General features: G+C 53.7%; 1 protein-coding gene and 3 non-coding genes across 8 annotated transcripts; all 4 read left to right on the forward strand.

The window, feature by feature from the left end:
* Positions 1 to 1,312: 1,312 nt before the first annotated feature.
* Positions 1,313 to 25,150, forward strand: TRPV2 (transient receptor potential cation channel subfamily V member 2). Of its 5 annotated transcripts, none has more exons than XR_012028291.1 (20): positions 1,313 to 1,796; positions 3,353 to 3,664; positions 5,783 to 5,916; positions 7,674 to 7,967; positions 8,824 to 9,122; positions 11,717 to 11,890; positions 12,311 to 12,466; positions 13,059 to 13,154; positions 14,018 to 14,088; positions 14,775 to 14,940; positions 16,239 to 16,305; positions 16,415 to 16,752; positions 17,706 to 17,833; positions 18,661 to 18,740; positions 22,296 to 22,871; positions 23,077 to 23,169; positions 23,308 to 23,428; positions 23,871 to 23,953; positions 24,427 to 24,497; positions 24,730 to 25,150. XR_012028291.1 is itself a non-coding variant. In XM_072821013.1 (15 exons), the coding sequence occupies exons 2-15, from the start codon at positions 3,465 to 3,467 to the stop codon at positions 20,836 to 20,838; spliced, it is 2,298 nt and encodes a 765-aa protein (XP_072677114.1). In that variant the 5' UTR covers positions 1,328 to 1,796; positions 3,353 to 3,464; the 3' UTR covers positions 20,839 to 20,945. The 5 variants fall into 5 exon arrangements, 1 of the variants encoding a protein (XP_072677114.1); XR_012028292.1 differs by having other exon boundaries at positions 22,296 to 22,854; XR_012028293.1 differs by having other exon boundaries at positions 22,296 to 23,169; positions 23,738 to 23,953.
* LOC140631307 (small nucleolar RNA SNORD49) lies at positions 23,239 to 23,307 on the forward strand. Its single transcript, XR_012028945.1, has one exon. It is a non-coding gene; the product is annotated as a small nucleolar RNA SNORD49 (small nucleolar RNA).
* Positions 23,715 to 23,785, forward strand: LOC140631306 (small nucleolar RNA SNORD49). Its single transcript, XR_012028944.1, has one exon. It is a non-coding gene; the product is annotated as a small nucleolar RNA SNORD49 (small nucleolar RNA).
* On the forward strand, positions 24,583 to 24,656 carry LOC140631321 (small nucleolar RNA SNORD65). Its single transcript, XR_012028957.1, has one exon. It is a non-coding gene; the product is annotated as a small nucleolar RNA SNORD65 (small nucleolar RNA).

A 25,150-nucleotide genomic window follows, 5' to 3' on the forward strand; every position in this document is an offset into this window, starting at 1 on the left:
GGGAAAAGCTACCTAGAGGAATTGATGTTTAAATGGAAAGACCATAGGGGCTCCTGGGTGGCTAAGTTGGTTAAGCGTCTGCCTTTGGTTCGGGTCATGGGTCATGGATCATGATCCTGGGGTCCTGGGATTGAGCCCTGTGTTGGTAGGGCTTCTTGCTGAGCAGGGAGCCTACTTCTTGCTCTCCCTCTGCCATTCCCCCTGCTTGTGCTCCCCTGCCCCCCGCCAAATAAATAAAATCTTAAAATAAAATAAATGGAGAGACAATAGATGAGTAGGAGTTGCTAGAGCAAGGGCAGTGTTTGTGTGGGCGGGAGAGCGTTGTTCCTGGCAGGTAGACCAACTTGTGCAAGGCTTGGAGGCAACAGAAGGGAGCACTGCATACTGGAGAGACTGAAGTGTCTAGAGCAGTTCTGTCCAATGGAATTCTCTGCAATGGTGGAGAAATTCTATATCTGTGAGGTCCAGTATGGCAGCCACTAACCACATGTGACTATTGAGCATTTGCCATGTGGCCATTATGACTGTAGAACTGAATGTTTAATTTTACTTTATCATAACTGATTTACATTTAAATAGCCGCTGTGGTTCCTGACTACTATATTGGACAGTACAGGTCAAGAGTAATGTGCAAGATGGGGTTGCAGTGAGAGGTGAAGGTGGGGAAGGACATCTAGACTGCGCAGAGTTTGCATTTTATTCAAAGCCCCAGGGGAAGCTTTGATTAAGCCTAACCACTGACTGGGGAAAGGGGAGTGGGGTGATCTGGTGTTCACTTTGGGAAGATCCTTCCAGTTGCTGTACAGAGAATGGGTTATGAGGGTGAGGGTGGGGTTGGTGTCAAGCAGGGAGACCAGTTCCGGGGTGACTGCAGTCTCCCAGGGAAGAGAGGATAGATGTTTCGACCAGAGGGAGAAAGAGACAGTTTGGTAGGCTTGGGGCGGGGATTGCATTCTAGGGAACTAGGGAGAGGAAGGTGTCCCAGGTGGGCTTGGAGGGTGACTGCGGCCTCAAGCCCCACCAGGGCGGGGCGGGGAGTTCGGATTTCGGCATTACCTGGAGGCGTCCCTGACCTCCCCCTGCTGGTGGGTGCTGGAAGCGCCTTTCACTGCGGGAAGTGTGCTGCGGACAGCTCCCCACCCCACCCACCCTACCCCGGCCCCAGAGGTTGGGAGAAACCCCCCAAACGGCTAGTTGCTTGGGTGTCGTGCATCCCAGGGTCGTGCGCTGGGCTGGGCTCCTCCTCTCCCTGGGGCCCACCCATAGTAGCTCTGTCGGCCCTGTGATGGGTTCACCACCAGTCGCCAGTGGGAGCCCCAGGGCCCCTGTGGTGGGGAGCGGGAGGGGGTAGATGTCAGCACAGTGGGGCAGGGATCCACCCCCCGCACCCTCACTCCGTGCTAGCCCCCACCTGCTGCTGGCCTCCGATTGCCCCCACCCCCACCTGCGCCCTCCTTGGCTAGACGGTGGGGGTGGGGCGGCGGGGCGTGTCTCCCCAGAGCAGGGTGTGGCCCGTGGTCCAGCTAGTCCCTCACCGATGGCCAGCCTGTGCCGACCGGGGGCTCCCCACCACGCCGGGGGGCCGGGGGGCCGGGGGGGCTGACCGTGCGGAACACCCCGAGACCGCAGCCCGCCCGCGGGGCCCAGAGCAGGCTTGGGGAGGCTCCGCTGCTGCCGGCTGCCCGCGCCCGCCGCCCTCCCGGCTTCACTTCCTCCCGCAGCCCCCGCCGCCCCGGAGGCCCGGGGTCCCAGCGCCCCGCAGCCCCCGCCGCCGCGCCCTAGCCTCGGCCTGCAGGGTGAGTCGGTGGGCGATCCGAGCACCTGGGGAGAGGGGGGCGCTGGAGGCCTGACAGTGGCCGGTCGGGGCGGGGAACCCCGAGGGCGGGGTGGAGGGGCTCCCTGCTCCTCCAGCCCCCCCAGCCAGGGTCTCCCAGAGGCTGGGCCTCCACCCGGACCGCCACCCCCTTCCTCCCTGCCCAGGCGGGGTCGGGGCTCCAGGCCAGGGGGCAGGGGCTGCACAGGTAGCTGCTGCTGCGGAGGCTGGGGAATGGAGTGCTGCCCCCCTCCCACCAGAGGCGGACTGGGGGGGAGTTGGGGATGGTTGGGGACGTAACCAGGTTATATGGTGTGTGGCTTGGAAAGGAAGCCCCAGATTGGGCAGAAAGATGGTGGCTCCCCTTAAAGTAAAAAACCAAAACCAAAAAAATCCCTGCATGTGGAGGCAGTCAGCCAGATCCCGGCCTGCCCTGCTTCTGTGGAAAAATGCCTCTCCTCCCACCCCCACCGGGTCCCTGGGGGCTGTGGGAGCCTGCAGATGGACGGGACACAGCCCTGTCACCATCCACCCTTTTTGCTTTTGGCCCTCCTTCCCTTTCCTATGTCCTCCTCTGCTCTCTGCCCTCTTCTCCCACCCTGCTGTTGCTCCATCCATTGCTGACTCTTTTTCCTTCTTTCTGCTCCTACCCACGGGGGGCCAAGGGGCCTTCCCCCCCACCCCCGCTCCCCCTCACACTGGGTCCCCAACCTTTGCCATGCCACAAGGGACTGTGGTTTCCTTTCTGTGAAGAGGTATCAGAGCCCAGAGCCACACCTAGGCCTGAGGGGGGGCTGCCTGTCCAGGCAGCCAGTCAGGGGTCTCCCTCCCTACTCTGAAACCCCCAAAGACCCTAAAGCACACAGAGTGGGAGGTGTTTGATGCCTTCAGAGATGAGTCAGACTGAAAACAGAGATGGGCCCTGAAAGATTTTGAGAACTGAAGAAGAACGTCATGGTAGGGTGCTGTGGTTTTTGACCAGGCTCTGCCAATAGCTGCCAACCTCAGGAAACTACTTCCCTTTCTGGGCCTTAGCTCTCCTGGTAGCAAAATGAGAGGTTTGATAGACCAGTAGTTTTCCAACCGTTGCCCCCAGCATGCTCCCATTCTGCGGCAAGAAGCTGAATGACCTGCCTCTAGGCTCCAACAGCACTTTTATTGGTTGTGAATATTGGCCACTGAGCAAGATGTTACGGAAAGATTTGTGCTGTGAACTTAAACGTTTGTTACTCGGGACCAGGGGCTGTGGCCTCTCAGATATCAGGAACTCTCAGAGGGAAAGTCAGGGACAATCTCAACCCCTCCTGACTGTGGAAAGGCATACCCGTTGGGTCCCTGTTCTTCCCCATTCCATCCTCACACTAGGGGCCTCCCCCCCCCCCCCCGCCTGCCCCCCCTTCCCGCCTCCACCCCTTCCTGCCCCCTCCACCCGCCTGCCTTCCTCCCTCCCTCGTGGTTTACTCCCCGTCCTGTGTCCTGTTGGGCTGACTCGGTGGGTGGGCCTACTCATACTCAGCTTCTAAACTTCTCTTTTTGTAGGCCTCAGCCAGACTTCCTACCCCAAACCCAGGGCTGGGAAGAAGGAGGAGACTCTGACAGCTCTGTCTCTTCAGAGGTTTGAGCTGGACAAAGCAGCCTTCTCCCCGGTAGGATGGCCTCGCCCTCCAGCTCTCCCACTTTCAGGCTTGAGACATCAGATGGAGGCCAGGAAGATGGCAGTGAGGTGGACAAAAGAAAGGCTGGCCCGGGGGCTGGGCCACCCCCCATGGAGTCACCATTCCAAGGGGAGGATCGCAAATGCTCTCCTCAGATCAAAGTAAACCTCAACTTCCGCAAAGGAGCAGGTGTCAGGTGAGATAGCAAATGGGGGTGGGGCCTGGGAGCCGCTCACTTCTAGCAGAGCACCCTGAGTCAGACTTGGGGGCCTGGACCAGCCCCAGTGCCCCTTCCCCACAGCCTGGAGGGGGGTCCTCAGTCTGCTTTGATGGCTCCTGGGCCTGATGGGCATAACCCTGCTCTGCTCTCTGGGCTTGCCTCCCCTGGAACCTTCCTCATTCTTGGTCTTCTGCCTTCTGAGGTTGTGTTGTTCTTCACAGGGACATACTCTTCCATATCCAAGTCTCAGCTGACCCTTGCATCCCTTGTTTATCCCCCTTGCCCCTGTCACAGTCCCTGTGGGGATGGTAGCATGATCCACACTCTAGTCCCAAGAGGGAGTCAAGGAGAAGCGGAAGTCTTCTGGGTGCTCCTGGGTTCTGCTCCAGGCTCGACCCGTTGCCCAGGGGTTATAGACTATGGGTGGGCTTTCTTCTGGGAAGCCTCTTCACTGTGAGGTTCCTGTGATCAGCACCAGTTCAGACCATGTGAGCTCACTTTTGCCTGGAGTACCACTTCCAGTCCCTTGGGTGTGTGTGGGGTTCACCTGGCATGCGCCCTCAGTGTGAAGTCTGATGTACGAGGCTGGAGAATCCTCATGGGCAGGGCAGGACTCCGTCATCAAAGCCCCTTCCTCCATCGTCATGCCTGAGACAAGGCCCCAGCCTTGGCTTCCCAGCCCTGAGACTCCGTATTGTTGGTGTAGGAAAACCATGGACAGATTCAGGCCAGGCCAGGAGAGAATGCATGTGAGGCTCCTGTGTGCCTGCCTGGCAGGCACAATAGGCACCCTGCTGCCCAATCTGTGCTCTTGCTGGACTCCCCTACCCCAAGACTGTGATGCCACCATGTGACAGGAGGTATTTTGTCCAAACAGCCACTTCTGCTCCAGCCCGACTGCCCACAGGGCTCCACAGAGCCTTCTCGGTCATGCCGAGGCCACGTGCTCTGCTGGGCCGATGAGGGTGTGTCTGGCCAGGCCAGGCAGACACGTAACCTCCTGATGTGGAGGAGGCAGGCCCTGGCTCTATCAGCCACATAGCTGCAGCTTGGACATGACTGATCCCAACAATTCCCCACTCATCCCCCAGCCTTCCTTGGTGAAGCTCGGACCTGCGGGTCCCCAGAGCATCAAATAGCCCCCCACCTTTATCCCTTCATATCTGCTAGTCATGGTTCCAGGAGCCCCAGGTGTGGGCTGGCCTCTGTGAGCAGTGGCATGACCAGGAGCGGTATCCCACACTCCTTCCCCTTCCCTGTCATCAGAAACTGCTAGATGCTAAAAAGCTACATCCTGTAGCACTCTTCTGGTGCCTTTTCCAGAAGTGTGGCTTCTCAGTTAAACTCTGGTGGGTATCTGATAGGTTTCAGCTCTAGGCCCCTGTGTCTCTGAGAAACCTCTGTCTGCCCAGCCTAGAATATCCCTGGGGGCTAGGAGTTAGGGTCTGGAGTTAGTTAGACTCCTCCCATCTGAGCCCCAGATCTGCACATGTGACTTTGAGCGAGTTACTTTCTCTATTTGTCTAACGGAGGACACAGTGATCACTGACGTCCCTAGGGCTCAGGCGAGGGTCAAAAGTGCGTATAGACTCCATTATTAGTCTGTAGGTGGTTTCTGAGAGCATGAGGGGCTTTCTTGATTCCTTGGTTGAGGCCAGCAGTGCATACAGCCCCTAACAGTCAGTGGGCACCTCCTGTAGTCCCATCCTAATCCAGACTCCAGCTCAAGAGTATGACAAGTTCCTACAATGAAATCCTCCATCTGGGATCATGAGCCTGTTGTGAGATCATCAAGCCACCTAGCAAATGATAAGCACCTGATGCTGAGAAATACCTGCTATGTCTGGAGTCATGGGGATGCTGGGAACTAGTGCCCTAGAGAGGCCCTCCTCCTTCTCCTCGGGCTCTCAGCACTTGGGGTCTCCTTGGTCTGCTGCGGGAGGGCAGGGGCCCTCAGAAAGGCTCCCATGTGGCTCATGGGCCTGTAGGGTACACCGGCTCACAGGACTCCTTGGAAGGGCTCCCTGGGGTGGGGGGCTTCTTGGGGGACCCATGGTTCTTCCACAGCATCAGACACAAATCACATCTCCACAGCCAGCCGGACCCAAACCGCTTTGACCGTGATCGGCTCTTCAGCGTGGTTGCCCGGGGTGTCCCCGAGGATCTGGCTGGGTTACCAGAGTACCTGTCCCGGACCAGCAAGTACCTCACCGACTCAGAGTACACAGGTAGGCAGGCCTGCCCGGTGGGCCAGAGCCACTGCATGCTGATGGCCGTGCTGAGACTCAGCTGACTGGGTGGCCTTGACTGTGGTCAGGAACCAAGGGGCGAGTGTTCTCAGCAACCCTCCTGCCCAGATGGCTGCGGAAAGGCCCTGCTCACAGAGCTGGGGACAGCTCACTTGGCTCATGGCTGTGCGTTCCTCTTCTATGCTCCCCACTGGCTCCTGGCCTACCTCTGCCATCCTCAGCCCATTTTGGCGGCTAAGTGGATACTCATGGGCTTCCTCTGCATTTATTTCTTTTTCTTTTTGTCTTAATAGTGTTGTTGAGATATAATACACATACCATACACTTCACCCATCTCAGTACATTTTTTGCCCCAAATCTAAGTATCTTTATTGTTTGGGCTGATTAGAAAAATAACTTTTATGTATTCTAGAAGATTCAGATAGTAATGATATGTATAAAGCTGAGGACAAAAACAATTGACAGGGGCACCTGGGTGGCTCAGCGGTTGAGTGTCTGCCTTTGGCTCAGGTTGTGATCTTGGGGTCCTCGGATTGAGTCCCAAATGAGGCTCCCCTCAGGGAGCCTGCTTCTCCCTCTGTATATGTCTCTGTCCCTCTCTGTGTGTCTCTGGTGAATAAAACAAACAACCAACAACAAAACAAAACAAAACAACAACAACAACAAAAAACCCACAGTATGACATCCCACATCCCTGTTAATGATTTGGCACATATCTTTTTAAAACGTTTGAATATATTAGGTATATATTTACATAGTGGGTCATGCCTTATATATGGTATCACTTTGTAATGTGCTCCCCCCTCAACTATATCTCATTCTTTCCACTTCAGTACATAGTAGACCTCTAAGTGAGTCGCTTTAACAACCGCAAAATTTTCCATTGTGTGCATTTACCACAATTTAGTTAACCAATTCCTTAATGATGGCCATTTAGGTTGTGTGTAGTTTCTCACTTCAACGTACTGTGTGCCAGGCCCTCTAGGTGTGAAAAAAATTTTTTTTAAGATTTTATTTATTTATTCACGAGAGACAGAGAGGCAGAGGCACAGGCAGAGGGAGAAACAGGCTCTCCTCAGGGAGCCGTATGAGGAACTCGATCTTGGACCCCGGGATCACACCCTGAGAGGAAAGCAGATGCTCAACAGCTGAGCCACCCAGGCATCCCTAAAAATTTTGTATATAATTCCATTTGGCCCTTAGAACAACCCTGGACTAGTCCCACTTTACACTAAACAGATATTGCTCTGAATGTTCTTGTGTAGACAGTGTTGTACATACAACAAATTATGTCTTAGCCACTTCTTTTCTTTTTTTTTTAAGATTTTATTTATTTATTCATGAGAGACAGACAGAGAGAGAGAGAGAGAGCAGAGATACAGGCAGAGGGAGAAGCAGGCTCCATGCAGGGAGCCTGACATGGGACTCGATCCCAGGTCTCCAGGATCATGCCCTGGGCTGAAGGCAGTACTAAACCACTGAGCCCCCCGGGCTGCCCAGCCACTTCTTTTCTAGGGCAGAAACTGTAGTCATACCTGTTGGTATTTTAATACCTGTTGGCTCGAGAGTTAATATCCTGTAGCACGGCCGTGCTTCCACCAATCATGTGTGACAATCTTTTTTTATCCTCCCAAGGTGTACTTTGGAGCCTAGGCTCACCGTATAGGCTGGTGGGGCAGCCCACTCACTCCCTGCCTGAGCACCCCAGTGCCCCCTCCCCTCCTCTTCTCCCACAGAGGGCTCCACAGGCAAGACGTGCCTGATGAAGGCTGTGTTAAACCTTCGGGATGGTGCCAACGCCTGCATCCTGCCATTGCTTCAGATCGACCGGAACTCTGGCAATCCCCAGCCCCTGGTCAATGCCCAATGCACGGATGAGTACTACCGAGGCCACAGTGCCCTGCATATTGCCATCGAGAAGAGGAGCCTGCAGTGTGTGAAGCTCTTGGTGGAGAACGGGGCCAATGTGCATGCCCAGGCCTGTGGCCAATTCTTCCAGAAAAAGAGCCAAGGGACTTGCTTCTACTTTGGTGAGGAGTCTTTCTTGGAGACAAGGCCTTGCCCAAGATCACACAGTTAATGTGTGGCAGAGCTAGCCCTTAAACCCAGATGGCTCATGCTTCTAAGTCACTGGGCTGCTTGCAGAAACAATTTATCTTAGGAGATAAAGGCTAGCCTTGGGTAGCCAAAGAAGCTCCCCACACATCCACACCCAGACTAGTGGAGGGTAAGGGGCTGGCTGAACTTGACCAGCTAGGGCCCAGATTGAATGGGGTGTCTATGCCAGGTGGCAGTGAGGCTGGGCTCTGGCGAAGAAAAGAGAAAGAAAGAGGCTGGGAGATGGGAACTTGGGTTGGCTGGCCTCTGTTCTGCTCCTTTATTTTATTTTTTTAAAGATTTATTTATTTAAGAGAGAGTGAGTGAGTGAGCAAGGGGCAGGGGAGAGGCAAAGGGAGAGGGAAAGAGAGTCTTAAACAGACTCTGCACTAAATGTGGGGCCCGACTCGGGGCTTGATCTCACAGCCCTGAGATCACAACCTGAGCCAGAAGCAACCAACTGTGCTACCTGGGCGCCCTGGGCGCCCCATGTTCTGCCCCTTTAGCTGGTAAAGGGCATTGGTCACCTCTCCCTTGGGCCAAGAGCTAGACAGGGTTGCCTTTACCAGAGCTCATAGGAAAAGACACAGCTGCCCTTCACGAGACCTGGGACCATCTTGCCTCATAGCTCAGGCCTGGGTGGGCCCAGGAGCCCAAGGCAGTGTACCATCCTCTCCCATGAGGGCCTGACTGTCTTGAAGGAGGCCTGGCCTTCTGTCCTAGGAGTGTGAGGAGTAGGCAGGTGGAAGCTGGGAGGCCTGAGGCTCAAGATGCCCCCTTGGCTCCCAGGTGAGCTGCCCCTCTCTCTGGCTGCGTGCACCAAGCAGTGGGATGTGGTGACCTACCTCCTGGAGAACCCGCATCAGCCTGCCAGCCTGCAGGCAGCCGACTCGCTGGGCAACACGGCCCTGCATGCCTTGGTGATGATCGCAGACAACTCAGCCGAGAACAGTGCCCTGGTGATCCGCATGTATGATGCGCTCCTCCGTGCTGGGGCCCGCCTCTGCCCCAAAGTGCAGCTCGAGGACATCCCCAACCTGCAGGGCCTCACGCCCCTGAAGCTGGCTGCCAAGGAGGGCAAAATCGAGGTGTGTACCTAGCCCCCATCTGTTCCTTACCTTTCCAGGAAGCAACAGGACTCACTTTGTTTTTTTTCTGCAGAAAGAGCTGGAGCAGTGTTCTAGATCCCTGGTGCCTCCCCACTTTTTGATTGAACTGTCCTGGTAGTAAAACATGTTCAGCATGCACTTTTTTTTTTTTTTTAAGATTTATATATGTATTCATGAGAGACATACAGAAAGAGAGGCAGAGACACAGGCAGAGGGAGAAGCAGGCTCCCCATAGGGAGCTCGATGTGAGATTTGATCTTGAATCCCAGGATCATAGCCTGACCCGAAAATAGACACTCAACCATTGAGCCACCCAGGCATCCCTCAGCATGCACTTCTAATATATGTGTGTTTATTTTTAAAAACGTTTTTAAAGTAAATTTAAATTATTTATTTATTTATTTATTTGAGAGAGAGAGAGTCAGCAAGTGAGAGAACACAAGCGGTGGGGGTAGGGGGAGAGGCAGACCCCTTGCTGAGCAGGGAGCCTAATGCAGGACTCAATCCTGGGATTCCAGGATCATGACCTGAGCCCAAGACAGCCGCTTAACTGACTAAGCCACCTGGGCATCCCTATATGTATGTTTATTGATAAATTATATATGAACTAATGAACTAATATATCACATTATAAAACGGATTTTTAAGTCATTTGGGTTCCTGGTTTAGAAGACAGTCTTTTCATATTCTTTGCCTATTGTGTGGTTAGATCTGCTATTAGGTTTTCTTCATATTGATTGGTAAATGTTCTTTATAATGAATGTATCAGCATTTTGTGTACTATAATAGCTGCAAATTTTTCTCTTGGTTCAATAGTAAAAGCATTTCTTTTCTTTTCTTTTTTTAAGATTTATGTATTTATTTTAGAGGGAGAGAGAGAGAGAGAGAGCAGGGGGAGGGGTAGAGAGAGAGGGAGAGAGAGGTAGAGAGAGAATCTCCAAGCTGACTCCCCGCTGAGCACGAAGCTGGAAGTAGGCCTCGATCTCAGCACCCTGAGATCATAACCTGGGCCGCAATCAAGAATTGGATGCTTAACCGATTGAGCCATTCAGGCACCCTGTAAAAACATTTCTTAGGATTTTTTGCCCTGTAGAATGTTTACATTTTCCTATATACAACTGTAATTATCTTTTCCTTTAGAATTCCTTGGTTTTGCTATTTTTTAATATATCCTATGAGGCTATATATTTATGTAAAGCTGTGTGGTGTGTGTGTATTTGTGTGTGTGTGTGTGTGTGTGTTCTGTATCCATATTTTCCTCCAGACTTTTGCAAGTTTTATTTTTAATGCCTAACACTGATTTGTCTGGAAGTTATTTTGGTATAAAAAAGTAAGCATGATTCAGCTCTACTATTTTTTCAAACGGCTTTTTTTTTTTTTAAGATTTTTAAATTTATTCATGAGAGCCACAGAAAGATGCAGAGTCATAGGCAGAGGGAGAAGCAGGCTCCCTGTAGGAAGCCTGATGTGGGACTCAATCTTGGAACTCTGGGATCGCACCCTGAGCTAAAGGCAGATGCTCAACCCCTGAGCCACCCAAGCGTCCCTTTTTTCAAATGGCTTACTCAATTGTCTGAGCCTTATTATCTGTGGACCTTCCTGGTATAAAACTTGTGCACTTTACACAGGGCCCTATACTTCGAACATAGGCATTTCGGTGTTTTTGTTTTGTTTTGTTTTTGTAAAGATTTTATTTATTTGAGAGGGGGGCAGGGGGAGTGGCAGGCAGAGAGGCAGAAGGAGAAGCAGAGTCCCCACTGAGCAGGGAGCCCAATGCAGGGCTCGATCCCGGAACCCTGGGATCATGACCTGAGTGGAAGGCAGACGCTTAACCAGCTGAGCCACCCAGGTGCCCCCAAACACAGACATTTTGAAAGGTTAAGATAAAAATAAACATAAATGGAAGTTTTACTATTTTATTCCTGCCCCCAACGTTCCTGGGGTTTGGGAACCTCTCTTTCTTCTCCAGAAGCATGGCTGGTGGCCCTTCTTTTCCCTATTCTTCATTTGTAAATCCAAATTGCTGCTTCTTTTTTTTTTTTTTCCAAGTAATCTCTACACCCAATGTGGGGTATGAACTCACGACCCCAAGATCAAAAGCTACATGCTGCACCAACTGAGCCAGCCAGGCACACCAACACCAAATTGCTTCTTAACCTGTTTGAGTTAGGTTTGCTTTCTAGTCTGTTGGAAGCTCTGAGCTCTGACCACAGAAGTGTACACGTATGTGTAGCTCTGATCTCAAGGGGCTGAAGGTCCCTCTGCCATGTAAAGAGTCCAGGAAAGAGGCCTCAGGGCAGGAGTGGGAAATGAAGAGCCAGGTTCGGTTCACTGGTAGACCTAGACATATGTGAGCCGATGGCAGTGTTTACACTGTGGCTGAGCATGTGGGGATGTGTGTGAGCATTTATACACACAAGGACCTGTGTGTATGGTGTGTGTGTGTGTGTGTGTGTGTGTGTGTGTGTGTCTGCTTGCAGCTCTGCAGGTGGTAGGCAGCTCTGCGGGGTACTGAGTCCAGGCTGTGCTAGGAGGGGGCCATGCAGGCTAAGCTCATGAAACTTACCCTGTAGATTTTCAGGCACATCCTGCAGCGGGAGTTCTCGGGGCCGTGCCAGTCACTTTCCCGAAAGTTTACTGAGTGGTGCTACGGGCCTGTCCGGGTGTCGCTGTATGACCTGGCCTCTGTGGACAGCTGGGAGGAGAACTCCGTGCTGGAGATCATCGCCTTTCATTGCAGAAGCCCGGTGAGCCCACTGGGGCAGAGGTGTGTGTAGGGGGACCTGGCAAGGTCCATCCTTCAGGGCAGCCTGCAGGGCCAAAGCTGCCCCAGGACTGTGCCAGTGGGGATGTGGCCACATGTCCTGTCCCCAGCTGCTGGCCCAGGTGTATTGCACACACTAGTCCCACCCAGTCCCACCTGGCACAGGGGAGCATTCTGGGGGCCTGGAGACAATCACTGACCTCTCTGTTGACCAGCACCTGCCCTGCACTAGAGGATATGATGCTCCATCAGTCCATAGCCATGAGAGTGGGGTGGAGGCTGGTGCAGAGGGCTTATCTGGGGTCCCCCCATTTCCCTAAGCCCTCGCCTTGAGCCTGACCTGAGTGGGATCCCTATATATCCTTGCTGAACGTACCCCTAACTCTCACATTCCCACCCCCAGCACCGACACCGAATGGTGGTTTTGGAACCACTGAACAAACTGCTACAGGCGAAATGGGATCTGCTAATCCCCAGATTCTTCTTCAACTTCCTGTGTTACCTGACCTACATGTTCATCTTTACCGCTGTTGCTTACCACCAGCCAGCCCTGGGGAAGGCAAGGCTGGGGAGGGGCGCATTCCGGGAGGGGATCAACCCTAGAAGAAGATGGGGTAGTAATCTGTAAATCCTGACCCTAAGGCTGTGACCCCCCCACCCAAGGCTGTGACGCAGCCGGTGACAGTTTGGAAGGCAGCACCCTAGAAAAAGCATTTATGATGATACTTGCCATATGGTCACCACATGTGAGGAGGTACTCTCAGTAGGTGACATGCCTTAATTTATTTAATTAATGCTCACAACAACCGTCTGAGGTGATGAACTATTATCATCCCCAGTTTATAGTCAAGGGAAGGGACGCACAGAGAGGTTAAGTGACTTATCCAGTGTCACACAGGCAGTAAGTCGGGGAGATGGGATCTGAACCTGGGCAGTCTGGCACCAGACACCACCCTCATGACCACTATCCAGCGTCCCTCTAGGATAGGTGAGAATCTAGGGGTCCTACGCCAGACCCCACGATCCCTGTGTTGCTCTGAGTGGCATCTCCATAGCTCATGCTCAGAATGGGCCCTCTGCGAAGAGTCTGACTGTTGGAAGGGGACTCATGGCCCATGGCCCCAGGTGGTACCAGAGTGTCTCTTCCACAGGCCTTCCTCCCCCCGACCGTGACTGCTGGGGACTCCATGCTGCTGCTGGGCCACATCCTGATCCTCCTTGGGGGGGTCTACCTCCTGGTGGGCCAGGTGAGGGCTCTTCCCATTCCCCCCACCCCCACCCCATGACTCCACAACTCTGTGGGCTCCCACACCAGGCTCCCAGATCACCCAGAAGCAAAGGTAGAGTTCCACGGTGGGGGGGGGGGGGGAGGTGCTTAGAGTGAGTTAACCACAACCCCTTAGTTTCCTGGAAACTATACACAGTCTATACACAGTCCCACCCCTACCAGCCTCAGGGCAGCTGAGGGCCTTGGGTTTTGGGGCTGGGACCTCCCTGCTATGCTTTCTAGGGGTAGCACATGACTCCTGTGATTTCTCAGAGTGCCAGCGCTGCTCCCTGAGGAATGGAGCGGGATCTGCCACCCCCAGCTTCCTTGGCTGGGGCATTCCTCACTTGGGGACCACAGGCTCAGACCAACTCCTCCAGAAGGGCCTTTTCCGGTGAAAATTCAGGGACAGTCTGGGTGCTATTACACAGAGTGGGCAGAGCTTTGGGACCAGATGCAGGCTGGCTGGAGTACAGGGGGGTCCCTGTGAGGCCAGAGGGTGGGGAGGAAGCTCTTCCCCTCCCCAGGAGCAGTGAGTGAGTTCTTCATCAGGATTCATGGGGAGCTCAGAGGCCCTTGGCATTGCCTGCATGTCTGCGGGTGGCTACACTTTCTGGAAACAGGCTTTAGAGCCTTCTCAGCTGGATTCACAAGCTCCAACCCCCTCCCAAAGTCCAAGAATGCTGCTTGAGCCCCTGAGGTATCCCTGGCCTGACTCCCACAAAGCCAGGCCAGCAGGCAGGGAGCATAGTGGGGAGCCCAGGCTAAGGCAGCAGGGCTGCTCTGATGCTGCTCTGTGGCCTGGAGAGCAAAGTCACACCTGTGTGCTCCTCCTCCCCACAGCTATGGTACTTCTGGAGGCGTCGTCTGTTCATCTGGATCTCCTTCGTGGACAGCTACTTTGAACTGCTCTTGTATGTGGGTCCTCGCTCCCCGTCCCCTGTCTCAGGCCTGGGAGATGTTGGTGGGGCAGAGCCAGCCAGGCTGGCTTGGGAGGAGAGGACCCCGAGCCAGGGATGCCAGGGGCCTGGGACCAGAGCGCAGGCTGTCTGGCCTGGGGCTCCAGGCCCTTCTGCTCCCATGCTCCCATCCTTGCAAATCCTCATGAGAGGTTTTTGTTTTGTTTTGTTTTTGTTTTTTAAGATTTTATTTATTTATTCATGAGAGACACAAAGAGAGGCAGAGACGCAGACAGAGGGAGAAGCAGGCTCCCTGTGGGGAGACCGATGTGGGACTCAATCTCAGGACCCCGGGATCATGCCCTTAGCTGAAGGCAGACACTCAACCACTGAGCCACCCAGGCATCCCCCTCATGAGAGTTACCTGTACTGAGCACCCACTGTGCGCCAGCAGAGCCTGACCTCTACATGTTGTGCCTCACTGAATCGGCACAAGTGCTCTGATTCGGGTGCTAGTTCTGGAGGGACCAAGGCCCACAGGGGTTAAATAACTTGCCCGAGATGGAAGTCAGAACCTGACTGGGTCCAGTCCCAGACAGATGGAGAACCTTCCATCCATTGCAGAGGCAGCACTGGCCAGTGGGGGTAGGGGGGGCCTTGCAGATGGCCTGCAAGCTGACCCGAATCCTGTCCCCACTCAGCCTGGTCCAGGCCCTGCTCACAGTGCTGTCCCAGGGACTGTGTTTCCTGGCCGTGGAGTGGTACCTGCCTCTGCTTGTGTCTTCCCTGGTGCTGGGCTGGCTGAACCTGCTCTATTATACACGCGGCTTGCAGCACACAGGCATCTACAGTGTCATGATCCAGAAGGTGAGCGACAAGGGTGGCCTCGGGGTAGCGTGACCGGGCAGAGCTGGGCACCACACCCCAGCGGGACTCCTTCTGGCCTCAGCAGGCAGGCGCCCCCCTCCATAGCTAACCTGGGCAGAGAGAACATGCACATGTCTGTCTGTGGATCACAAGGCCAGACACTCGCTGGGTGTAAGCAGGAGTGTGAGGGTGTGGGTATCTGCCCTCCGGGCTCTGCGCTCTGCACAGGCAGGCACATGCAACAACATATGTGTGTTTGCTAGTGACCCCAGTAAAGAAGCAGCCATTGTGTGTACATCAGCTAGCTCATCCTTGTGCCTGTGAATTGGGACACCGGGGTATATGGACTTTTCTGCATTCATTTATTTATTCAATGGAAGTTTAGGAAGTGTGTACTGTGAGCCAGGCCCTGTTCTAAGTGTTGGAATACGCTCTTTTGTTCATCAGCAAAATAGGCAAGTCCTCAACTCTGCTGCAGCTGACATTCTGGTAGGGGAAATGAGAACTCTGAGAGGGACAGATGAGAACGTTACAGACTGCTAAAAGCTATGGAGGAAACACACAGGACAGTGCCAGTGGGGAGTGCCTGCGGCAGAGGGTGCCTTAGACAGGACCTCTCTGAAGAGGTGACCTTTGAGACTGGAAAAATGATTCAGCCAGTGCAGACTCAGGGAAGAGGCAGTCGAGGCAGAGACCAGGAGCCAGAACAAGGTTGGAGCACTTGAGACAGAACAACGAGGTGATGGGGAGGGAAGCATAGGGCTGGGGAGAAAGTGGGGGCTTTGTTGGCCATAGTGAGGGGTCTGGAGACCCCTGAGGTTTACAATTTTTTTTGAGAGAGAGAGATAGCGAGTGCATGTGTGAGCTGATGGGGGGCTGCAGAGGGAGAGAGAGAATCTTAAGCATACTGGGGGCTTGATTTCACGACCCTGAGGTCCTGACCTGAGCTGAAATCAAGAGTCAGGTGCCTAACTGACTGAGCCACCCAGGGGCCCCTATTAGATTTTTTCCATTTTTATGTCATATTCATTATTTATTTTAAATTTAGTCTGATTATTATTTTAAAATTTTTTCTATTTAAAGTCAATTTGCCGATTAGATTTTTTTAAAGACTGGTCTACTAGTGCGTCTCCATGGGGCTTCATGTATGCACACATGTGTGTGTGTGTGTGTGTGTGTGTGTGTGTGTGTGTGTGTGGTGTGTATATGAGAACCCGTGCTTGGGGCTGAGGCAGGGGTCTGGGGTCGTGTCCGATGGCCCAGCCACCCACCCCAGTTCCTGGGTGTGCGTGTTCTAGGTCATCCTGCGGGACCTGCTCCGCTTCCTGCTGGTCTACTTAGTCTTCCTGTTTGGCTTCGCTGTAGGTAAAGGCCCTCCCTTCTAGCCCTGGCCTATCCCTTGCCCCCTCTTTATACCTTCGAGGTTGTCCCTGGGTCTCCCCGGGCTGAGGATCCCCCTTCCTCCCTTCTGCAGCCCTGGTGAGCCTGAGCCGGGAAGCCCGAGACTCTGGGGTCCCCACAGGCCCCAATGTCACGGAGGCAGCGCAGTCTGGGGCAGGACAGGGGGACGAGGAGGGCAGCTCCTCCCCATACGGTGGCATACTGGACGCTTCCTTGGAGCTCTTCAAGTTCACCATCGGCATGGGGGAGCTGGCATTCCAAGACCAGCTGCGCTTCCGCGGCGTGGTGCTACTGCTGCTCCTGGCCTATGTGCTGCTCACCTACATCCTGCTGCTCAATATGCTCATCGCCCTCATGAGCGAGACCGTCAACAGTGTTGCCACTGACAGCTGGAGCATCTGGAAGCTGCAGGTGCGGCGGGGTTTCCCCCTCCTCCCTAAGTTTGGGGCCCGGTGAGAAGCATGCAGGACCCAGCTGAGCTGGGCCGCCTCATCCATCCCCTCCTTCCTTCCCTACGGCTGTTGGGAGGCTCGAATTAGCTCATAGATCTGGGGCCCTTGGGTCAGTGCTGGCACATGTTGAATGTGTTAGCCATTATCACTATGATTATCATTATCATTTTCATTTTCATTACCATTATCAAGTATTTCTTGGGAACCTACCACTAAGCTCAGTTTTAGGTGTTGAACACACAGCAGAGAACCAGACAAAACTCTCACCCTCCTGCAGCTCCCCTTCTGTGTTCATCATGCAGTCAATGGGGTCGGTTCCGTGGGTGAGGCAGACTGGAGGTGCAATCCTGGGATTGGCCCAGCCTGGGGGGAATTGGGGAGCAGAGGCCCCTATAGCTGGAGGCTGATAGGACACCTGTCTACCGCAGAACCAGTAGCTGCTTCTCAACTGGAGGAGGGGCAAGGGTGGGGGTGGGCAATGGGTGCTCAGAGAGCCTTGCTCGGAAGGCTGGACTCTTACCGATTCACTGCTGACCTTGGGCAAGCCCCTCGTCTTCTCTGAGCATGCATCCTCACCTGCCAGTTCCTGTGCTCCACCTAATTCACTCGTGTGCCAGTGGGCAGGCATGTGTGCGGGTAAAGCAAATAAGGTTCTGTAGCTGGTGGTGTGGAGTTCTGGAGTGTGGAATGATGCAAGTCATTGTTGAACACACATTACATGGTGACTTCCCAACACCCATCCATCTGTAAGTGGGGAACCTGAGATTCAGGGGGGCTGAGGGCCTAACCGTACTTGGGTAACCAAATATTGGAGCTAGATTCAAATCCACATACTTAGCCGACTCTCGGTTATACTATCAAGCGCTGTGAGGCATCTTCCTGGCTCCTGTCTGATGTGTCCCTCATCCCCAGAAAGCTATCTCTGTCCTGGAGATGGAGAATGGCTACTGGTGGTGCAGGAGGAAGAAGCAGCGGGCCGGTGTGAAGCTGACCGTTGGGACCAGGCCGGATGGTAGCTCTGATGAGCGCTGGTGCTTCAGGTGAGTGAGGGGAGCTGGGGAGGGCAGTCTGGGGTCCTTGCTAACCCAATGATCCCTGGAGGCTGCTGTGGTGCAGGCTAGCCTTACTCTTTTTTTTTTTTTTTAATTCTTTAGTAATTTATATACCCAATGTGGAGCTTAAACTCATGCCCCAAGATCAAGAGTCACATGCTCTTCTGACTAAAGCAGCCAAGCACCCCTAGCCTTATTCCTCTCTCTCTCCCCCTTTTCTTTTTCTTTCTTTCTTTTTTCTTCAACCTTACTCTCTTAAAAGCCAGGGGTCAGGTCTAGTGGGAAAGCATGGCCTCGGAGCACCAGGCACTCTGCCCTAGGCAGGTGAGATCAGGGATGCTGGATCTCAGAGGCTCAGGCCTGCCACTGCCTGCCTGGCCATCTGCCTGGCCCTTCCCTGGTGGTCCCTGACCTACTCCTTCTGGCTTGAAACGGGGAACAGTTAAGAGGCCAAGAAGCCACAGGGACCCTCAGAGTGGAGGATCTTCGGCATGTGGAATAGCCAGAGAAGGGCCCCAGAACCCAGCAACACAAAGACACACCTGATCTAAACTCTTCTCTGGATGTTCAGGGCAACCCAGGTGGCCGTGAACAGCCTGAAGGGACAGATGCCTGTTCCTTAAATGCAGACCCGTGACCCAGGGGGGCAGCAGGGTGACAGCCGCAAGGATGTGGCCCTGGCAGGATGGTGGAGAAATCCCACCCTCCTCGCTGTCCCTGTGTCTACTCCTGTGTCCACCTGGGCCCCTCTCCTGGGGGAAGCATGTTGCACAGGTGGTTTCTTGGAGCCTCAGAGCTGTTCTGTTGCCCTCCAGGGTGGAGGAAGTGAACTGGGCTGCGTGGGAGCAGACGCTGCCAACAGTGTGTGAAGAGCCATCAGGCCCAGCTGTCCCTGGTGAGTAGCCATGGTGGCCAGAGTTCCTGCCCTGGGGAGAGAGAGAGACAGACAGATAGACAGAGACTGCTTGGCCATACAGCCATGGAGAGTCTGAGGCAGGACTTCCTCATGGCCACTTCTCAGTTCCAAGGTTGCCCCTCTAAAACAGCATTTCTCACCTTTCCTCTCCACCCCCACCTCCTTACTGGTCTGTTTAGGGAGTCACCTGGGAGACACCCTGAGGCTGCTGGTGCCTCCTCTAGTCCAGCCTTAAACCAGCCCTCACCTGTAGCCTCCTCACTCCTCACCCCTCCTCCTGGCCTCTTCAGTGGGCTCTCCAGCCCCAGGCCTGGGCTGAGCCTGGGGACACAGCTGGGGAACAGGTTAGAGAGGGTCCCCTACATATCCCTCAGCTTAGGGGGCAACTCCCTGAGCCCCTACTGACAGGCCCACCTTACTGATCCCCAGCTCTCCCCAACTACATGAGCCCCTAAGCCTTTACACCTCTGACAAGTCACATTTTTTTTAAAGATTTTATTTATTTATTCATGAGACAGGGAGAGAGAGAGAGAGAGAGAGAGAGAGAGAGAGAGAGAGAGAGACATAGGCAGAAGGAGAAGCAGACTCCCTGAGCCAAAGGCAGACTGTCAACTGCTGAGCCACCCAGGGGTCCCTGACAAGTCACTTCTGATGACTTTCCCCATTGTCATGGGCTGTGCCCTGTCCATTGTAGTGTGAGGACAGCCCCTCCTGTCTCTGCCCTGCTGCCTTCCACCCAGACGGGTCTTGGCTCCTTCCTCTCACACAGAGGTCTATTCAAAGGCTTAACTTTCTCCACAGTATGCCCTTTTCTGGAATCTTCAGTAGCTCCCACTTCCTCTGCAGTTGGCTTTGTCCTCCTTCCAACAGACTCCACTTGCTTGTACCTGTGGTGCCCACCCCTTCCCCCATGACAGCACCTACATCACCTCTGACCCCTCTGTAGGAACACTCCTCCAGACTCTTGCTCCAAAGACTGCTTGTTTCCCAGGCTCCTGGGTCTCTGACCATGGCCCTCACGAACCAATAGGTTTCCTGCCTGCCCTCTTTTTGTGTCTCCCTTTCTCTGAGTCCTGACACTGTCACTTCACTGCAAAGATTCTGAAAGTCACCTTTGTGCTTCATCTTGCCCCAAGCATTCCACAGCCCAGTCCCATACCCACCATCTGCTGGGGCTTCCAACTAGACATCCTCCAACAGGAATAGTCTTGGGGTTGCCCTATCAGGTAGTGTGTGCAACCCCACCCCCTTCTCACCCAGGCAGGAAGCCCTGAAGACCTCTGCTCAATGTCCCCCTCAGTCTGGTGCTGAGTATCCCCAGGACCTCCCAGGCAGCCGCTCAGCCCTCTGCCCCCACCCCTCATTTCTCCTGCTTCTGCACCTTCCTTTACACAAGTCCTTCTGCTCCAGGCTTATCCCTCTAATGTAGACAGAAACAACATGAGGCCCACAAGATATGCCTCCCACTGCTTGGAAATCCTCCCTCCTTTGGTTGGAGGTGAAGATCCAGGGCTGTAGTCTGACCCATTTTGCACACCTTCCTCCATGTGACAGCAGGTCCTCCACAAGGCTCCCTGTTCTTTGCTTTCCTTGGCTCTCTTTGAAGCATCATTCCTACTCTCTTGGTGTCCAGACCTGCTGCCTTCCTTACAGGTTGGCTTCTCTCTCTCCCCAGAGCTCCTGGAACCCCTACTTATCACTTCCCTCCAGCTTTCCAGCATGTCTCAGGTGTTCTGGTTGCTAACATAAAAGGCTGCCACCTCCAGGGACTTGCTCCTGGGAGGAGGTCCCTGACTGGCACAAAGCAGGGGTTCAGGAAATGCCTGTGGAAGGGGTAGAGGGTAGGGAGATTGCTGGGGATTCAGGATTACCTGCTGTACACAAAGTATGTGGTTTCATGGCTGCGGCCTATTTCCCTGGCGCCTGCCTCCTGGGGACACAGCCCAAGGGCCAAGGCACAGTGCTCTCTATCCTATTTACAGGCAGCATAAGGAACCCTGTCCTGGCCTCCCAACCGGAGGAGGACACTGCCTCGGAGGAAGACCAACTGCCCCTCCAGCTCCTGAAGTCCCACTAATGGCCCAGTTGCACGGCAGTCAGGAAATCTTCCCAGCCCTGCCTGCTGGCTCTGGGGCTCCAGAGAACTTTGGTGGCAAATGTAAATAAATATCTTCTCATGACTAACTCTCCTGGAAACATTATTTAAGTGAAATTAGTGGACCCTTGGGCTGGTAGACATCTGCATGTCTCTGTGAGCATCTTTCTCTGGGGCTGGGCTATTCTTAGCCTCACTTGAGGCATAGGATACCCTACTCTCTGGCCCTCAGCCTCGGGATGGTCTTTTTCCTGGGTGCTGTGCCTGCTGTCATGACAGATGTGTGGTGGTGGACACAGGCAGCACAGCTCCCCTCCACCCCCATAGCTTTCAGACACCCCTTAAAGCCACCTCTAAGAGCTCTCTCAAAGCCTTTGAGCTCCTGGGCTTCCTTCAAGCTCTGGATTATTGGTTTCTCTCCCTTCTGGGCTATGGGCTCAGTTCTTAACCCTCCAAGCTGTTCTGCAGGGCAGCTGGAGGGACCTTCCTAGAATGGAAGACAAACACATTACTGCTGTGCCTCCAAAGGCTTAAGAGGCTTCTCCAGTGCCCACAGGACATGCGAGGTGGCATCTCCAGTCCTCCACGGTTTTGCTCCCAAATTTCCAGACACCTTTTCCCCCATACACCTGTTGCCCCCATGCTCTCCTTAGCACTTTTACCAAATTCTTCAAGCCAGTTGATGGACCTGCGCATTTGACCACAGGACTTGGCTCTTACTGGAAGCACCTGCCCTGCCATTAAAATCCTTAAAATTCTGGGACACCTGGGGATCCCTGTGTGGCTCAGTGGTTTGGCGCCTGCCTTCAGCCCAGGGCCTGATCCTGGGGTCTGGGGATAGAGTCCCACATCGGGCTCCCTGCATGGAGCCTGCTTCTCCCTCTGCCTGTGTCTCTGCCTCTCTGTGTCTCTCATGAATAAGTAAATAAAATCTTGGAAAAAAAAAAATTCTGGGACTCCTGGATGGTTCAGTGGTTGAGCGTTTGCTTTGGCTCAGGGCGTGATCCCGGAGTGCCTGGCTCAAGTCCTGCATCCAGCTTCCAGCAGGGAGCCTGCTTCTCCCTCTGTCTGTGTCTCTGCCTCTCTGTGTCTCTCATGAATAAATAGATAGAATCTTAAAAATAAAATGAAACCCTTAAAATTCTAAGACCAGCTGAAAAGTTGTCTCGCTATAGCTCTTCCAGTTTTCTCCAGTCCAAATGAATTGCTTGGTCTCCCTTGTACTGTCTATAAAATGCGCATGCTTTGAATCGTTTTTAAGGGGCGAGCCCCTGAACGTGTTCAAAGGCTGAAAGGAGAGCCTCTGCGGAGAGGGAGAGGTTTCCCATTGCTAGCGAGATGGGGGAGTGGTTTGCAGGAGTCCCGGGGAAATCAGGAGAGAAGGGGGGGCTGGGAGAGGACGGAAGTGGACCCATCCAAGACCTCTGCTCGCTCCTTAGAGGTCATTCTCAAAAGGCGGAGAGCTGTCGGCGCGCAGGGGTTCGGAGAGGCTCCGTGGATACTCTGCAAGAGCTGTGGGGAGAGCAGCCTGGCAGCAAGAATTAGAAGCAGCTATTTTATGAATGTTCGCTGCCTGCCAAGACTACACAGGGTTTCAAGCTTGACGTCGCACGCGATCCTCAGAACTACGTCTGCCGTGCCGGTAGCTCTCCTGACCACGTGAGCAATCGGAAAGCTCACAAAGGCAGAGAATCTTGGTCAAAACCACGCAGCTTGGCAGCGAAGGATTTTCACAACCGAGCTCCAGCCCCCACGCATGCGCCCTGGGACTCTCCCGTCGCCGAGGGACCCAGAATTCCCGGGTCCATGGAAGAGACCATAGGCTCTAATGGAGGGGGGGCCGGCGTGGTGAGGCGGAGTCTGCCCCGTCAAATGGGCAGGAAGTTCCCGTGAGCCTTTGCTAGTGTTACCCTCCCTTCCGCGCGGAATGGGACGTTCCGACTCCTTAAAGGCCGGGAACGCGGCTCAAGCGACCTTTCCGTTATTGTGATAATGGAGGTGGGTGGTTTCTGTAGGTGAGCGTGGTATTTGGCGGCAAAGGTGGAGGAGCCTAGAGGCGTCCTAATTCTTGGGAGGAAGTTTTCGGGGGGCGGAGAGCGGCTCGTTAAGGAGCGTCGCCGAGCTCCCGGGCTGCTGCGGCGGCGGCGGTGTATGGGGGGAGAGTTGCGCAGGGCCGCCGGGGGCCGAGGCCCAAAGCCCGCGCGCGTGTTTGTCTGGCAGCGCCGCCGCCGTGTGAGGAGCCCGAGGTTCCCGAAGGCCGGCCCCCCGCTCCCCGGACCCGGCGTGGGGAGTGCGCCGACCCCGGAGGCGTGGGTAAGTGCGAGTCGGGCTGCACGCGGGGGCCGCGGCTGATACTGGGAACACGAGGAGGGCTGGCCCGACTGTCCTGATGATACTGGGCTTGGGAATAGCCGTCAGAAGCGGTGACTGATGAGTTTTATGCCTCTGAAGCCTCCTCGGTCTAGATGAACGTGTCCCTGCAGAACCTGCCCTTAACGCGTGTCGCCGGCCATGTTCCAGGCAGCCGACGGCCTGCAGCGCCTTCAAGCGGGGAGCGGCATCCCACCCTGAGGTAGGACCCGGTGGCAGGGTTTTGTTTTTTTCGTCCTTTCAGCTTCAATGCACTGGATTTGGCGCCTTGGGCAGTAAATTGTGCGCGCTACCCCCCACCCCCATCGCAAGGAATCTCAAGGAGAACTTTGCAGGTGGCTGCTCCTAACCCCCGAACTATTTCAGCTGCAGTTGTATCTCGAAATAAACTGGGTTAAGATGATTCTCGTTTAAAACCACCACTTTGGGCTTAATTGCAGGGACTATCCAGGTTTCTGGAGCAGTCCTGGGGAGTGGGAGGTGTTGACTGCTCTGATGAAATCACTTATAGGAAGTGCCGTCAGAAGCGATAACTGACGATAACCTTTCCTGGCTGACTGCAGTCGACAAGTCCTCCCCGGCTGCGGGTACTCTGGAATAGGAGGGTTTGAACAGTGACCCTTTCGCCCCCTCTATTCGCCCAGATTGCAGATGCGTGTTCGGTTGCCAGTGTGATCAGGTCACCAGCAGTGGAGTGTTGGAGTGATGAGCGCTGATCTGTCTCCAGGTAAACCTCGGTCTGTGGGACAGATTGCATAGCTGTCAGATGGCGTGAAGTTCGGGTAGGGTCAGATACACTTTTATGTGGTGAACCCTGATAGCTTGTATCTGTGTCGCCCTTCTTGATGGTACCCTAATACTGATTGATGATTATGGTTCACGGTGACTGGAGCAGAGTGCAGAGGGAACCCAGCAATTCTTTTTACCTCTCTGCTCTATAATTTGGAGCAAACTGCCTAACAGCCGAGTCTTCCTCATCCATGAAGATCATCGCTTTAGATTTGTGATGTTGAAAATGATGGGACAAAATGAGGTTGCAACACTCAGAGAAGCCAGTTAGGACTTGGGGGCTTAGATGACTTTTCAGTGCCCCTGTTGGATTGAACTGGAATTTGTAGTTGAGGCTATCGTGATCAAAACGGTCCTATTCTGCCTTTGCCATCTGCTACCTCTTAGGGGTGCCTTCATTCATTCCTCCAGGTTTTGTGTGTTGAGGTTCTCAAGAATGGTGGTCAGCAGTGTGGAGTTTTAAAGCTGCAGCCCAAGAAGAGGTAAGCTTCCATCTGGACAAGGACCCTCTCCCCATGATAGAACAAAAATAGGTGGCTGGTTTTAATTCTCAGAAAAAAGGATATCAAATGATGAGATCACCCAAAATAGCTGGAATTACCGGCAGATTGTATAGTGGTGAATGTAATGGTTTTCTGAAGATAACCTTGTTAATGCTGTGAATAACTATTGGTTGGAGTAGAAAATGAAGTTGATACTTAGTTTCTTTTGCAGGCTATGTTCCTAGAGCATGCTCAGCCTTGCTGCAGCAGGGGAAGAACTTCAAAGGTTCAAGGACCAGTGGTCACCCATCAGTTTGGACTGAAAACCCAGCTTCAACAGTTTGTGGAAACACTGCTTACCTTGTGCTGGGATTCATAGAGGCCATTTTCTTATCAACGGCAGAGCCAACAAATGTGTTTGGCAACATTTTTTTAGGATAGGCAATGTTGGTTGTCATTAAATTGAGTTTTCTAGTAATGTATTACAAATATTGTAGCCTTCTTATCTCCCTTGTGCAAACAGCTTTTGTGTTTACTTGTAAGAATTTGTTCTGTTGGGTAAGGTTCTCTTTAAGCTGGAAACTTACTACTGAGACTAATATTTCCATGTAATCACCATAAGCCAATACTGCAATAAAGAATGGTCTTTAGTA

The sequence above is a fragment of the Canis lupus genome, chromosome 3 (genome assembly GCF_048164855.1).
Source record: "Canis lupus baileyi chromosome 3, mCanLup2.hap1, whole genome shotgun sequence".
Classification (NCBI taxonomy): Eukaryota; Metazoa; Chordata; class Mammalia; order Carnivora; family Canidae; genus Canis; species Canis lupus.

Excerpts from the sequence above, each read along its gene's own strand:
- TRPV2 (XM_072821013.1), top strand. The coding sequence starts at position 3,465 with ATGGCCTCGCCCTCCAGCTCTCCCACTTTCAGGCTTGAGACATCAGAT. Across the intron at positions 12,467-13,058 it reads ACCAGCCAGCCCTGGGGAAG|GCCTTCCTCCCCCCGACCGT; the intron begins GCAAGGCTGGGG and ends TCTCTTCCACAG. Across the intron at positions 14,089-14,774 it reads AGCTACTTTGAACTGCTCTT|CCTGGTCCAGGCCCTGCTCA; the intron begins GTATGTGGGTCC and ends GTCCCCACTCAG.